The sequence below is a fragment of the Alexandromys fortis genome, unplaced genomic scaffold (genome assembly GCF_014885135.2).
Source record: "Alexandromys fortis isolate MF-2015 unplaced genomic scaffold, M_Fortis_MF-2015_v1.1 scaffold_51, whole genome shotgun sequence".
Lineage (NCBI taxonomy): Eukaryota > Metazoa > Chordata > Mammalia > Rodentia > Cricetidae > Alexandromys > Alexandromys fortis.
Genome location: NW_026067925.1, coordinates 1,583,188 through 1,598,691, shown reverse-complemented (window position 1 = coordinate 1,598,691; position 15,504 = coordinate 1,583,188). Strand labels below are relative to the sequence as shown.

Here is a 15,504-nt window from a genome sequence, read left to right as displayed (position 1 = left end):
CCATGGTTCCATCTCTTTCCTTCAAATTGTGGGGAAATGGGGAACTCATAAACTGGATTACAACTAGAGGCATCTCTGCCATGCCCAGGATGTTATTAAAAAGTGAAGAGGGCAGGGGTTGATGCTTTAAGAATTCCCCCAGAAAGGAAATCTAGGAACCAAGCCCTTCCTTGGAACAAAAACAGGAAAAAAAAAAAACACATGTACATTTAAGCATATTTTTCTTGGATCTCTTTCTAATTTGTACCTACCGCCAATGGATTGTTCTAACTAGGGCTGTTAGGTGTTTCTAATTGACCCTGGGCTTCCATCCAGGCCCAGTTAGCGGCCTCTAAGGCCCCTCCCTCCCCAGCACCCCCACCGGGTCTCTGCTGCTGCTGCTCTCACCTCCTCTGCCCAAAGACCTGCCTGGTTTCTCAGCTCTAGAGAGACAGTGCCTCGTGATCTGCATTGCTGCCTCTGTGCCCAGGTCCTGGGTTTTGTGCTACCAATGATTATCAAGCAGAAAGGAAAACAGCTACAGGCTGAAGCACGGAACAACAGGGTTCTAGGGCAGAGGTGTGAATATGGAGTTTAAGGGACTCCCACAGATCAGGGGTGGAGCCTGAGAGTCCAAATTTCTCACAAGTACCATGTAATGTCCGTTGTGGGGCAGAACTGTGGAAGCACTAATGGGAAGAAAAAGCACATCTGGGAGAAGCACATCTGGAAAGGAGAAGCACTACTGAGAAGGACAAGTAATAATGGGAAGGAACCTGCTGCAGAGCAGAGCTTTGGGAGGCACCAGGTGAATCAGGTGTCGCCTGCTGAACTCCACAGATTGACTGTATTTGGTGGGTTTTCAATGGAAAATGAACCAGTGTGGTCAACAGCTTTGGAAATTAAAAGGCTTGAAATAAAGTGAAGAGACAAGAAACAACACAGCATTTTAGGATCTACTAAAGCCAACATATTAAAGATCAGAAAATAAGTAAGAGTGTCTGTACGTTTTCTATTGCTACAGAACCAACTGCCACAAACTTGGTGGCTACAGAACTATATCACAGTTCTGCAGATTAGAAGTCCAGTTACAAGTTAGCTATATCCTCCACATGGAATCTCAACAGGCTGGCATCAAAGTGCTCACTTGGCTATTAATTCATCTGAACTTCAAGCACCATGAAGGAAGAAATAGGAGACTTTACCAAGATGGCTTTTGCAGCACAAGTGACTGTTGCCTGAGTGTTCCCTCTTGATTTTGCCCTCCCCTGCCTTTGCTGAGCAGTTTTACAGACATTAAAGCCTGCCCCTCCCATCTACTTCCCTATCCCCAGCTCCCACAATAACATCCAACAGAAGGCAGTATCCCCCAACATCCCAACTTATAAAGATCTTAAATGCAAAAATACAAGAAATCAACTAGCAAATTGTGAGCTTTCAGCAAGGGAATGCTTTGAATCAGTACACAAATCACATATTTTCAACAAGACAGAGAAAGAGAGAGAGAGCAAAAAACAAGGAAAAGCTATCAGTGCCATCTGGTGGAAAGACCTATATTAAAATGTCCAAGGTGATCTGGCCACACCCGGACTATTTCAGACCTCTACATCCTCCAACGACACACAGCCTGTAGACTCCAGGGCGGCATCAGCAACAGTTTATAGGGAATGTGTCTAGTTAGGAGCAATTGTGTTCTGATTGTTCACATCCTGTACACAGACAGTGGTAATTAATATGTCATCTCCAGCTGTCCAAATACTGTATAAATCTTTACCGCCAACACCACACACACACACACACACACACACACACACACACACACATACTATCTTTACCCAAACTACTCTAGTAGGTAACTTTACATGTAGTTCCCCAAATATAGAAATTTTGCATTAACCTCTCACAAAATCCACTCATAACACAATTGCTACTAGTGGTACCTTTCCCTTGCTTTTATTTTCATTCTTGTATTTATTGGAAGCAGGGTGTGATCTGCCCCGCTGAAAAAGGTACCGAGCCATGTGGCTAACATAAATAAAAATAATGGGTTAATATAAATTGTCAGAGCTAAAATGAAGCCTGACCTAATGGGCCAATCAGTTTATAACTTATGGAGACTCTCTGTGTGATTTTCTTTGGGGCCAAAAAGCTGTGGGACCTGGTGGGAAGACAGAAACCCCAATAAGCAGGCCCTCATGTTACAAAATGGCCCCAGTGTGTGGACAACTGCATCCACATTAAACCTGAGAAAGCTTGGGAAGTAATTCTAGACAGAGAAGAATAGAGTAAAGCATGGCTTCTTGCTAGCAGCAATTTCTCAGATCTGCTCTGCTTGCTAGAGGAACGTGCTCTCATTTAAGAGAGGCTTCCTGACTCAGCTTTAGCTGTAAAACCCTGCAGCTCTTTAAGAGGTCTTGCCACAAAACACTTAAATGGTGTTGATAAAAGCTAACTGCATGCCTTTTGGTTTTCAGCGATAGCAGGAAAAAAAAGCTGCACCATTTTAAAATGCCAGCTTTCTGGGCCATCCTGCCAGAGCAAACTCTGACTCTTTGAGGCAGGAGGTCTGGCTACAGAGACAGCATTTGAATGTTGTTTGTGGACACACTGTTGCAGCTTGCTTGGTGGCAAGGACCTGGAAACGCCATAGAGTTGTGGCAATAAACATGGCTCCAACCAGTACCTCTGCCATGAGGCTAGAATCTCAGAAAGCTAATAAATGGGCTGGATCCAGCCATAAAAGCCACAGTTTTAATCCTCTCCATATTGCTAAGCAATATGGAGACTCATATAGTCAGGAAAAAAGAGACATATAGTAAAGAAGGAGTCAAAGATGAAGAAAACCTCTAAATGGTTCACAGTGTGTTAAAAAAATATATGCAAGCTAAAGGTTAAAGTCCTTAAAATAAAAAAGAAAGTAGTTGGGTGTGATGGTACACAACTTTAATCCCAACACTTATTAGGCAGAGACAGGTGGATGGGTTTCTGTGAGTTCAAGGACAGCCTGGTCTATAGAGTGAGTTCCAGGATAAGATACACAAAACCCTGTCTCAAAAAGCCAAAAATTAAAAATAAAAGAAATACAGTTTAAAATAAAGCTGCATAAAGATGGAAAACACACAGAGAATCTTGATACTGTATACTATTATGCTCTCTTCGAATTGTTTGAATGCTGAGGAAGGAGCAACAGCTGTTAAAAGATATTTGCTTATAAATGCTGCTGAATTAATCCAAGATAGGTATTTTTGGAATTACCTTGACTTCAAAATTGAAGTCAAAAGGTATGTTACTTTGGAGAAGAGGTTTTGCTTTTGTTTCCACAGAAAATGAGAGGCTATGGATTCATTCTGAGTTAAGAAAAATCAGGATTAATCAAGGAAGACCATCTGAGAAATCTCCAGTAGGAGCAGATGGCCCAGATATCTGAGTTCTACATCCAGAACAGATTCAAGACTGCTGCCTGAGATGATCAAGACTCACAGGATACTCCAGTCAGGACTTGATCATAATTCTAAATTTTCTTTAGGTCCCCATAAGATTATCAGTGCCCCCAACCAGCAGGAAGTAGCCTGGAATACTATACCCACATTCCCCCCAAAAAATGGACTATGGATATTTTCCTTTGTTAAAAAAAGGGGGGGGGGTAAATGGTGCAGGGCAATTCTGTATTCTGTCAATTATGTTTTAAATAACCACTGACTGGCCAGTATCCAGGTAGGAAGTTTGGGTGGGACAACCAGACAGGAAGTAGAGGTGGGGAAAGGAGAACAGGAGTATTCTGGGAAGGAAGCTCTCTCTGCATTCCTGTCCAGACACTGAAGAAGCAGGATGTAACCTGCCCCGCTGAGAAAGGTACTGAGTCATTTGGCTAACATAGATAAGAATAATGGGTTAACATAAGTTATAAGAGCTTATACAAAGCCTGAGCTAATGGGCCAATCAGTTTATAACTTATGGAGACCTCTGTGTGATTTTCTTTGGGGCATAATGACTGCGGGAACTGGGTGGGACAGAACCCTGACAACAAGCAGGCCCTCGTGTTTCAATTGGAAATTCATTTTCTTCTTTCCTTCAAATAATACTTTTATCTGTAGTAGTTACCTGTTGGTACATAACAAATTCCCCCAATTTTTGATTAGTTAACCAGTAAGCATTAATTAACTCAATTTCTCTGTGAAAGAAACTCAGGACAAGGTTGGCTAGATAGTTCTGAGCCAGGTAGGGCATGAGATTACAATCAAGATGTTGTACAAGCCACCTATCTCCTGAGTGGGGCTGGGGAGGATCCACTTCTTGAATAGCTAACTCACCAGCTTCACCACCAGTCAGAGGCTTCCAGTCCTCCTCACAGAGATCACCCTACATCCTTACAACATGGTTGCTCACTTCTCCACAAGATTTCCCATGACACATCTCCTTCCCAAAGAAGAATAAAGAAAAAAGACAAGTTTTTTGTGGGCAGACCCAGGAATGGACATACACCATCCAACAATAGCCAGCCCTAACACTGTGGGAAAGAACTACACAAGACATGAGATGCCCACTGAGGGATTCTTGGAGGTCATCTTCCATACAGCTTCTTCTTCACAGGTCTAATTTCCAGATCTTTGGGTCCCGGCATAAAGTATGTTAACACAAAGGAAACTCAGAACATTTCAGACACAGGCTGTTTGTAGTTCAAGTGATCCTCTGCTTTGATAGGACACAGGAACTGGAGGAAGCAAGTGTCTGAGTCGCCTTCACCTCCTGTCAGGAATCCAGAGCCTTATGGTGGTTTCAATGAGAATGGTTCAATATGCTCATATGTTTGCAACACTTGGTCCCAAGTAGGTGGAACTGTTTGGAAAGGATTAGGAAGTATGACCTTGTTGGAGGAGGTGTGTCACTGAGGGAAAGCTATGAGGTTTCAAAGGCCCATGCTGAGACCCATTCCCAACCCCCACCAGCTACAACACTCGGGAAATCAGGCCCTGCACCTCACCAGAGCAGCACAATAGAGCCAGCCCTGCTACTGCAGGTGTGGAGAGCCAGCCCTGAAGTTGTAATCATGAGAGAGTTGTTTCCATTTCACATCTGGAAGACCAACCCTACAGTTGCCCAGGCCCACACCCAAAGGTATGACTTGGCCTGCCATGTCATTCATCCAATCTATGATCTGCTGGAGCACGTGAAGGGACCTGACCCACACGAGATGTGAGCTCTCAGCTGCACTCCAGTGCTATGCCTGCATGTCCACCTGCCTGTTACCATGCTCCTCAATATAACAGTAATGAACTCTGACCCTCTGGAACCACTGTAAGCCCCAAATTAAACTTCTTATTTTATAAGTTATCTTTGTCATGCTATCTTAGCATGGCAATAGAAAATTAACTAAGACAGTCACACACTCACACACACACACACACACACACACACACACACAAGAATTAAGTCAAAAATCATTATCAACTAGAGGAGGGGTAGTTGGGACATGCTAAATCCATTCCATTCATCTTATGAAAGGGCAGAGAACAAAATGTAAAATAGAGAGCCTGTCTTTAGAAACTTCTAGTGGTTCCAATCCAAGCTCCCCCACTACCACCGCCAACTTCTTTCATGCTTGTTATTTTTATTACGCAATTAGCTTTGACTATATATTATCTGATTGTCAGATAATGACAATTGCTTTGGTGAGCAGTTTAGTACTTATTATATATTCTGGGAATAATTATATCTGTGTCTAAATCCCCCCAAGTATGTCATAAATTCCTTGAAGTAGGAAAATTACTAAAGCTTATTGCTCCCCAAAAACACATCCCTCAGCACACATCCATGTACTGTACTACCAAAACACATACAACGGGGACTGTGCCCATAACGACCAAGAAATATGGCCCTTTTACAAAAATAGTAATTAAATGGAGAATCTCATTCTTAAGGGAGAGACAGGAAAAGGACATCTGCAAGACAGAGACCCCTCACCCCGCAAAAGAGGGAGGTGAGAGGGTGACAGGGGATGGGTGTGGCCACAGTGCTTTGTATGAAACTGTCAAAAAGAATAGTTATAAAAGAAATTGCTTTAAGCCTCTTGGGAAAATAAAAGCATAAACTCAAAAAATAGTCAAATTAATAAGGAAAAATGTTCTTTATCTACTTTAATTGGTGGTTGTGTGAATATATGCATGTGTAAAAATTCTCTGAAGTGCATATACGTGGCATGTTTTAGTGTGTGAATTAGATTGCAATAAAAAGATGAAGTTTTAAAAGAAGTTGTACATAAAATCCAGCACAGTCCTCCCGCAATTAAGGAATCCACAAACACCCCCGGAGACTCAGTGTCTTGGAGTATATCTTGCCAATGCATTCTGTTTATTTTTTCCATCCATTTACTTAACATTTTGAACACCATAATCAGGCTCCAATTAAAATGAAAATATTCAGCAAATCAGTCCTGGTACCAATGAAACCAGGAAACCCGGCTCAACAAAGTAACTCCACAGTGGGAGTGAGAATATGCAGAGCCTAAGTCCTCCTGAGGTCCAGATAACTTCACTCTAATCAGAGTGAAGGATTCTGTCGGTGTTGTGTAAAGGGCTGACTTGGTTAGTTAGTTGCAGGGGACCTAGTCAGAACTCTGGGAGAGGCTTTTCTTACAGAAACACTCAGGCAAGACAGAAAATTAAATGAGACCCCTGGCATTGGAACACAGCTGAGACAGGGACCCTGAGCCCTTCCCTCCCTGGAAGGAGAGACTGATGAGCAGGCAAAGGAGAGGAATGTTTAGGGAGCCAACTGGCCTTCCCATCGGAAAACCTGGGTGGGAATGAGGAAGGTCTTTTTAGCCTTGCAGAGACTCATGGGAGAGAGCACACTGCCATTAGCCTTGCAGAGATTCACAGGAGAGCACACTGTCAGCAGTTCAGGGGCTGGAGAGAAGAAACAGTCTCCCCAACAACTCTTCCCACTGGAGAAGACAGGCTTGGAGCTCAATAGCAAGGAGATAAGGGATGGGCACAGAATGCAAAGAGATAAGGGATGGGCATGAAGATGTGTGGGAAGTTCTTCCCTGACCAGTGGAAGGAACAGGAAAGAGAAGGCAAGGACCCGAGAAGTGATGCCCTCAAGGGCAGTTTGTGGACGTGTCACTTCCAGAGGCAGCAAAGCCCGATACCCTGAAGAACGTCAACTAAGAGAAGTGGGGTGACCAGGTGGCTCACAGGCTGCACAACTCAGGAGGGAAACTGGCCAGCTAGGGCATGGAGAACTCTGGGGCAGTACCAGCCAAGAAGTCTTTCCTCGGGACTCTAATGGAGTGGGAGATCTGGCGGCTCCCAACGCCTGAGAGACCAATTGTCTGCATAGGCTGTCCACTTTGGGGAAGAAGAAATCCTCACGTTTTGTTGAAGCCATAGGGACAGAGGTGTCACAGGCAGGAATGAAGACATTCTAGACACTTGTGTCCCTCTAATGCTGAAACAAGGACTCCAACATTCTGGAATTTCCCCAGGCGTCTCATGCTGGGGTAGGGAAAGGCTGGCAACCTAATGTCTGCTAGATGGGGGACTTGTCTCCCAGAAAGATTTCTTGCCAAGTTCTGACAACTTATCTCCCTGTATAAGAGACAAAAGCAGAGGCTACAGTGATGGGCAGGACCACACCTTGTCCAGGAATGCTCAGGTATGCATGACACCAGGACCCCAGAGGTAGACTTGGGGGAGGGGACCAGATCTCTTTTTCCCCCTCTTACTAATGCAGCGCACTGAATCAGCCTCCGCCTGCTTCCACTATCAACCTGTCTATTTAATGTAATTATTTATTTGAGGAGAAGCAGTCACGGTTGGCTTGTCATGACTGCCAAGGCCCAGGGTCTCACCCTAACGACTCTAGAAGCAAAGGAGGGAAGAGCATCTTCATGGCCAGATGCTGCGGGCTGAGGTCAATGTGTCCTTGGCCAGGCTGACCAACTTCTCTAGGTCTCAGATTGCTGGAGTACAAAAAGAATAGAAAAATAGCGTCCACATTTGGTTACTGAAGAAAGCATACCATACAGACAGGGCCCAGTACAGGGTTAACACAATAACTCCCACAATTACCTGCCGTCAGATTCGCCGGTGCTTGGTTCAAAAGACAACACACACTGCTGTGAGCCTAGGGGAGACGCGGCTCAAGACAGAGGTCTGCACACACACCCCCAAGAGCAACACTGACAAACCCTGCCTGACCTCGGCTAGAGTGGCTGAGGGAGCAGGACCTTATAAGGAGATGTCTGAACTGAAAATAAAATTAAGAAAATTACTCGGGGGTTTTAAACAAGGCCGTGTTTGAAAGGGTGCAAGGGCAGGTGTGTGGCCAGAATGGCATTTCCTGTTTGACTGTAGGGAAGCATTGTGCTGTTGAAGATTCTAGAGAACCTTATATCCTCCTGGGTGCCTCAGTTTTCTCGTCTCTGAAATGGGGTTGCTTTGGCCATCTATCTTGTGACAATTCATTAACATATTAAAAGTGCTTGCACAAGTACATACCACGAAGCAAATGCTCAGTTATTGCTAGCTCTTATGATATTGACTGTAATTACCATATGCCGATTCAAGTTGCCACATGTCAGCCCTCCCCCCCCCCACCGCCACGCCCAAAATAACAGTCCCAGCAATAGGAAAACGAAAACAATAGCCCTGGACATAGTAATTCCCTCGTACTACAAGAACTCAAGAGGACATCAACAATGACTGCTTAGTCAATTAAAGTGATTACCCACCCACTTAGTGGGTAGTGCCCAGGCGGAAGTAGTTTTGTCACCTATTTAAACCCTTGTGCATAAACAGTGGCGATTATGCCCTGAAGAGAGACAGGGGCAGCTGGCCCACGGTGCAGTAACTGCAGCACACCACCAGGGAGCAGCAGAGCCCGGCCCTAGGCTGTTTTATCTCCAGGAGCAATTAATTTGTCCCAGGTTTCCTTCGTGCATCTGCTCCCAGCTGCAAAGATCGAGCTTGTTGTTGCCCCACAGGGCCCGGCTCCCGACCGCAGAGCTCCTGCTAGACTAGGAGCAGGCTTAGCCCCGCCCCCACTGCTCAGCCAACCCAGGGCGGAGGGGAGCGTCACAGGGGCGGGCCCAAGGGACCACGTGGCCGGGGGCAAGTGCAGAGCGGGGACCAGAAGCCAGCCCCAGGGGGTGACCAGGTCGCAAAGGCGGAATAGCAAAGGTCAGCCTAACCCTGAGTACCCTTCCCCTGCGATGGGCGTGCAGCCCCCCAACTTCTCCTGGGTGCTCCCGGGCCGGCTAGCCGGGCTGGCGCTGCCGCGGCTCCCTGCGCACTACCAGTTCCTGCTGGACCTGGGCGTGAGGCACCTGGTGTCCCTGACGGAGCGCGGACCCCCTCACAGCGACAGCTGTCCGGGCCTCACGCTGCACCGGCTGCGCATCCCTGACTTCTGCCCGCCGGCCTCGGAACAGATCGACCAATTTGTGAAGATCGTGGACGAGGCCAACGCCAAGGGAGAGGTCAGCGAGTGTGAGCCAAAGTGAGGGTGGGGCCTGGAAGGAACTGAGTGAGCGGGGCCTGGCGGGAGGGTGGAGTCAGAAGGGGGAAAAGGAGAAGCTGTGGGCGGGGCGAGGGTGGGCGGGGCGGGGCCAGGTGGGGCAGGGCTGGGCTGGAGTTAGATGGAACCCACCCACTGACCAGAGACAACTATGTGGCTAGAAGAGAGGGAAGGTGATGCCAGGATTCTGGTCATTTTCTAAAGGACCAAATGTCATGGAGACACACTTATAATTTTAAATTTTACTAGCAGCTACGTTTAAAAAAAAATGAAAAGAAGCAGATGGAGTTAATTTTTGCTACTAATCCAATAAGTCAAAAATATTATTTCAACATAGACTCGATATGAAATAAGTTATTAATTAATAAGGCATTTCCAGTCTTCTGCACATGTCACATCTTCAGAGCCTGGTAAATATTTTACACCCCATCTCAGTTTGGACTGACACATTTTAGGTAAAAAATACCGCCACAGGTGGCTGGATGTTCTGTACCGGACAGCACAGATAGAAAGGGCAAGCGATGCAGGCTGAGAGCCCAACTTGCAAGCCAGCCACTTCAGAGGCCTCCTAGTCACCCAGACGCAAGGACAGTCCTCAACAGCTTTTTGGGGGAAGAACGATACCTTTCAGTGGGGACAGGAGACTGTGAGGGAGGGCACTGGACTCCATGAATTTCCTCTTGACAGGCTGTTGGAGTGCACTGCGCCCTGGGCTTTGGCCGCACTGGCACCATGCTGGCCTGCTACCTGGTGAAGGAGCGGGGCTTGGCTGCAGGAGATGCTATCGCTGAGATTCGGCGCCTGCGGCCAGGATCCATTGAGACCTATGAACAAGAGAAAGCCGTTTTTCAGTTCTACCAGCGCACAAAATAAGAGACTCACCCGCTCTCCTGCTGCAGATGGGAAATGTGGCCAGGGAGGAAGGGAAGTGGGCTAAAGTACCTGCATCCTTCAGCTCCCTTTGCCTCCCGCTGGACAGAAGTAGTCTTTCCCCGAAGCCATAACCTGATTGACAGAGTGGCTGAGACCCCATGAATATGAGTTAATATCTAATAAGAACTCACTTACGCTGCATAGAATTTACATAGCACTCCCAATACATCAACTCCACGTAGCCCTGGGTCATAGAAAATATAAAAACTGTTTCTGTTCTTTGGATGGCGTGACTAGAGCTCAGAAAGGCTTATGGTCACGATTCTGGAAAATAGAAGTATGGGCCAGGACTGCAACACATACCTTTGTCTCCTTGAAGATGCTGACATTCTAGGTGCTGACCCCTGGTCTTAGGGTTTCTGGAGAACTGGTCAATGAAAGAGAGCTCCCAGTCTACGGCCACCCAGCTTCCAGCAGTCTCAGGGCTCTACACTCCCACACCAGGAGTGCCCTTGTTGATATCACCTTTGTTCTCTCAGGGTACAGAAGACTTGGATGTCACAAATCTCCTTCCACGTTCCCTCCTTCCCCGTCTCCCCCCAGAGCTGGCCACTCTTACCGGCCTTAGATACACTCGGTTCATCTGTTACCTCCGGCCCCTGTGTCATCCCCAACCTCAGGCCCAGGAATGGCGGAACTGCATCTTGGTGGTTATACGAAGTGGATATTAAATAATCAAATAAATAGCTCCGAGGCTATGACTTTTGGCTGTCTGTCCCAGGTTAGCACCACACTTGGGGCTCTCTGAGAGATGCGGTGAACATCATACATGAGCCCAGTGGACTCTTGTATAATGTCAGTCTGAACTCTTGCCCCATCTTCTGCCATACAGGCTGAGCTGAACGAGGGAAATTCACCCTGAGATACACCTGGAGTGCCTGTGTGAACTCGGTGTGCCTGTTAGAGGAGAAGTGACTCAGCAAAGCGAGACATGTTCCTATTCTCAGGGGCCTGGCCTTTCTGGAGAAGATGGGTAATGACAGTCCATTCCCACATGATGGACACTAAAGGCCGTCTCTGCTATTCCAAGCACAGGACAGAGTAGGCAAGAGTTCCCCTATAGCCTCCATCTCTTGCATCGAAGGCCAGAGCTGTGCCTCTGCCATCCCCTCCCCAGGACTTCTTTCCCCATCCTCTGCTGCCCCTAACTGCACATTATCCAGCTCACCCTTACCCAAAAGGCTTAGTTAAGCTAGAGATGTAAGCTGCACTCACCCAGAATCCTTTCTGTATCTAATGTGGGGAATCCACTCCTTAACTATTTCCCTGGATTCTATCTAGCCCTCCCAGGGAAAATAAATCAGCCAAAGAGAAGAAACTCAAAAGTTCCAGGCATTCAGCCTGTGATGGAGGAAAAAGGAAGGCCTTCCTTTTAGTGGCCTTCTCCCACCAAAAGCGCCACCCACCACACACAGGGAGTGTGCATGTCTATGTAACGTTTTCCTGAGGAGGGCATGGCCCAGGAAGAGAGCGAAAGGCGCGTTTCCTCCACCCTTGTCGTTCAATGCAGAACTTACCCATAAGGGGAGGAAAAGGGAGGCCACCGCTGTGCCCAGAGTTGTCTCCTCACCAGCACTGATTGGCTGAGCCCTAGGACCCGCCCTCACCCTTTCTGATGTCTGTTTCTCCTCATATCCTCCACACTCCCAGAGCAGATTCTGCTCTTACCTTCCTCCCAAGGCTCCTTGGAAGGAGACAGAAAATTTTTCTAACCCCATTAAAGCCCTGTGTGCAGTTCCCTCCCCATAATTTAAGCAAGTCTCCTCTGCCTCAAGAGTTCCTTAGGGAAATAAACATATAATTATGTGCTTAAGGAAATCGCTTTTAAATAAGTACGAGTTGACTTCAAATGAAAAACTCTGCCCTTCTCCTTCTATCTACCTTGAGGGGTTAGCCAGGGACTCCATTTGTGCTCATTTATGCCCCCCAGAAGTTTCAGCGTTTTACCTCCCTTTATCGTGTATTTGTTCATACTCATTTATGCTCCCAGAAGTTTTACCCTCCCACTGCCCTTTCTCCTGTATTTGTCACCAATGAAAGTTCACACATCAGCCATGGCCCCTCCCTAGTACATCCTGCACTGACGCCAGGGACACACCTCCTCCATCTGAGAAGCACATCTGCATTTGCACCGGGCCAGGCTTCCTCATGCTCAACACTCCTAACATTTTTGAGCTGGGACTGGATAATTGGAGATGGGGAATCTATACCATAGGATGTTCAACAGTGTTGCCGGTTTGCACTCACTTGATGACAGTCACATGTTGTCAGGGTTCCCTGTCCTGCCTGATTCCCACAGTTGTTAAGTCCCAAAGAAATCACACAGAGGTCTACATTAGTTATACACTGATTGGCCCGTTAGCTCAGGCTTCTTATTAACTCTTATAACTTACATTAGCCCATTATTCTTGTCCATGTTCCCCACGTGACTCAGTACCTTATTCAGCGGGGCAGTCACATCTTGCTTCTTCTTGTGACTGGGCCAGGACCGCTTCCTCTTCCCAGAATTCTCCTGTTCCCCTTGACCTGCCTTTACTTTTTATCTGGTTGTCCTGCCTATACTTCCTGCCTGGCTACTGACCAATCAGCATTTATTTAAAATATAATTGACAGAATACAGACAATTGTCCCACAGCAGTCACCCACAACTCTCTGGCTATGACAACCAAAGATGCCCCTCAACATTGCCACATTTTCCCCATGGGAACAAAACCTGCCCTGGTAAGAACTGTTGCAACAGACCAACATGCAGGTCTCGTTCTCTCTGGAGCAGAGGAACAGATTGGAGTCTTATGTATACGTACACATCATAATAGGGGAACAGAGACCAATCACATACTTCCACCTTTCCAACCAGTGACTAGAAGTCAAGTTATTCCTGGGTTCTCAGCTCTCCATGGGCTTGTTTTCCAACCAGGTCATTAACGCCACTGACACTCTACATTCAGAAGGATTACATCCCCAGTGGGCTGCTGAGGAATGTAAATGAAACAGCTTCCCCCCTGTTCCTGGGATAAACATGACTGGCTTAGTCAGGGTTTCTAATGCCATGAAGAGACACCGTGACCACAGAAACTCTTATGAAGGAAAGCATTTAATGGGGGCTGGCTTACAGTTCAGAGGGTTAGTCCATTATTGTCACAGCAAAAAGCATGGCAGCATGCACGCAGACATAATGCAGGAGAGGTAGGTGAGAGTTCTGCTTCTGGATCTGAAGGCAGCAGGAGGAGAGAGCAGACACTGACTGGGCCTGGCTTGAGCTTCTGAAACCTCAAAGCCCACCCCCAGTGACACACTTCCTTCAACAAGGCCACACTTCCTAATAGCACCACTCCCTGTGGGCCTCTGGGAGATATTTCCATTCAAAACACCACAATAACCAAACACAACTTGGGAAGGAAAGGGTTTGTTTCATCCTGTACTTCCAAGTGAGAGTTCATCATCGTCTTTGTTACGGTTCCTGCTGCTATGGTGAAACACCATGACCAAAAGACAAGTTGAGAAGGAAAAGGTTTATGTGGCTTACACTTGCACATCTCTGTTCAGTATTGAAGGAAGTCAGGACGGGAACTTAAATGGGACAAGAACCTGGAAGCAGGAGCTCATGCAGAGGCCATGGAGGGATGCTGCTTACTGGCTTGCTCCCCATGACTTGCTCAGCCAGCTTTCTTATAGAACTGAGAACCTCTATCCCAAGGATGGCACCACCCACTATGGGCTGAGCCTTCCCCCATTTATCCCTAATTGAGAAAACGCCTTACAGCTGGATCTAATGGAGGCATTTCCTCAGCTGAGGCTCCTTCTTCTCTGTTGACTGTAGCTTGTGTCAGGTTGGCATACCACATCAGCCAGTATGAGGGAAGCCAAGGCAGGAATGGGAGCAGGACCTGAAGCAGGGATCATGAAAGATCTGCTTATGGACTTGCCTTCTAGGACTTTCTCGGCCTGCTTTCTTCCTTCCTTTCTTCCTTCCTTCCTTCCTTCCTTCCTTCCTTCCTTCCTTCCTTTATTTATTTACTCTTTAACCTTTTTGTTGGTTCTTTGTGGATTTCACATCATGCATCCTGATCCCGTTCATCTCCCCATGTCTTCGTATCTGCCCTCTGCCCTTGCAATCTCCCACACTCAATAAATAAATAAATAAATAAATAAATAAGATTTAAAGGAAAAATGTCTCGGCGCAGAAGCTGTAGTGTGACACAATGAGTGCCGTGCTTTAAACCACGCATCTTCACTTGCAAGTGTGCATTCAGTGAGTTGTTAATCTGCTTCGAGGCCTCTGGCTTCTGCTACACTACCTATACTAGACCCTCACTGGGACTTCTCTTGGCTGTCCTGTTGTTGCCTTGTGTCATGGAGATCCAGCTTTGGATCTGCAGGTCTGGCCCCTTCACACATTCCAGATCACAGATAAGGTGGATGTTGGGGTGAACTAACTCAGAGCCTTGGTTCTGGGCCTAGGTTGGTCATCCTGCCAGGTTTCCTTCATCATCACCACTAGGGTGAGCTCTCCAGCACTGCCCTGGCCAGCTCACCCAGTGCGGCAGGCATCAAGGAGCAGGGCCAGTTCTCCAGCTCCCACGCCATCAGGGCCAGCTCCTATGCCTCCACACCACCGGACCTAGCTCTACTGATTTACCCAGGTGAGATGCAGGGCCCACTCTCCCAAGTGCTGCAATTGGTGAGGGGTAGGGTGAGCTCTCCTGCTCTCATGCCCCTCCTCAGGACCACTCTCGTGCCTGCCGCAGGGAGGGGAGGGGTGAGCCTGCTTTCTTAGACAACCCAGGACCACCTGCCCAGGATGGCACTATCCACACTGAGCTGAGCTCTCCCACATCAACCAGCAGTGAAGAAAATGCCCCCACAGACATGCCCCCAGGCCAACCTGACAGAGGCTGTTCCTCCATTGAGGTCCATTCTTCCTAGGCTGACAAAAGGTAACCCCTGTGTTTTTAAAGTTCATTCATGTTTATTCCCCAGTACATGACAGGACTCTGCCGAACAGAGGATTTTCTGCTTGGAAACCTTTGTTCCTTGCTATCCTGGCTCTTCACTGACCACCTGGACCCTTCC

General features: G+C 47.2%; 2 protein-coding genes across 3 annotated transcripts in view; both read left to right on the top strand.

Annotated features, from left to right (window-relative positions):
• Positions 1–9,063: 9,063 nt before the first annotated feature.
• Dusp23 (dual specificity phosphatase 23) lies at positions 9,064–14,587 on the top strand. Of its 2 annotated transcripts, XR_007591870.1 has the most exons (3): positions 9,064–9,460; positions 10,186–11,152; positions 11,264–14,587. XR_007591870.1 is itself a non-coding variant. In XM_050143122.1 (2 exons), the coding sequence occupies exons 1-2, from the start codon at positions 9,194–9,196 to the stop codon at positions 10,369–10,371; spliced, it is 453 nt and encodes a 150-aa protein (XP_049999079.1). In that variant the 5' UTR covers positions 9,064–9,193; the 3' UTR covers positions 10,372–14,587. The 2 variants fall into 2 exon arrangements, 1 of the variants encoding a protein (XP_049999079.1); XM_050143122.1 differs by having other exon boundaries at positions 10,186–14,587.
• Slamf8 (SLAM family member 8) overlaps positions 13,103–15,504 on the top strand; it is a 45,966-nt gene continuing 43,564 nt past the window's right edge. Inside the window, exons 1-3 of the mRNA XM_050142793.1 lie at positions 13,103–13,152; positions 13,349–13,412; positions 14,933–15,112. Coding sequence (XP_049998750.1) covers positions 13,103–13,152; positions 13,349–13,412; positions 14,933–15,112 — 294 coding nt within the window. The remainder of the gene's footprint in view (positions 13,153–13,348; positions 13,413–14,932; positions 15,113–15,504) is intronic.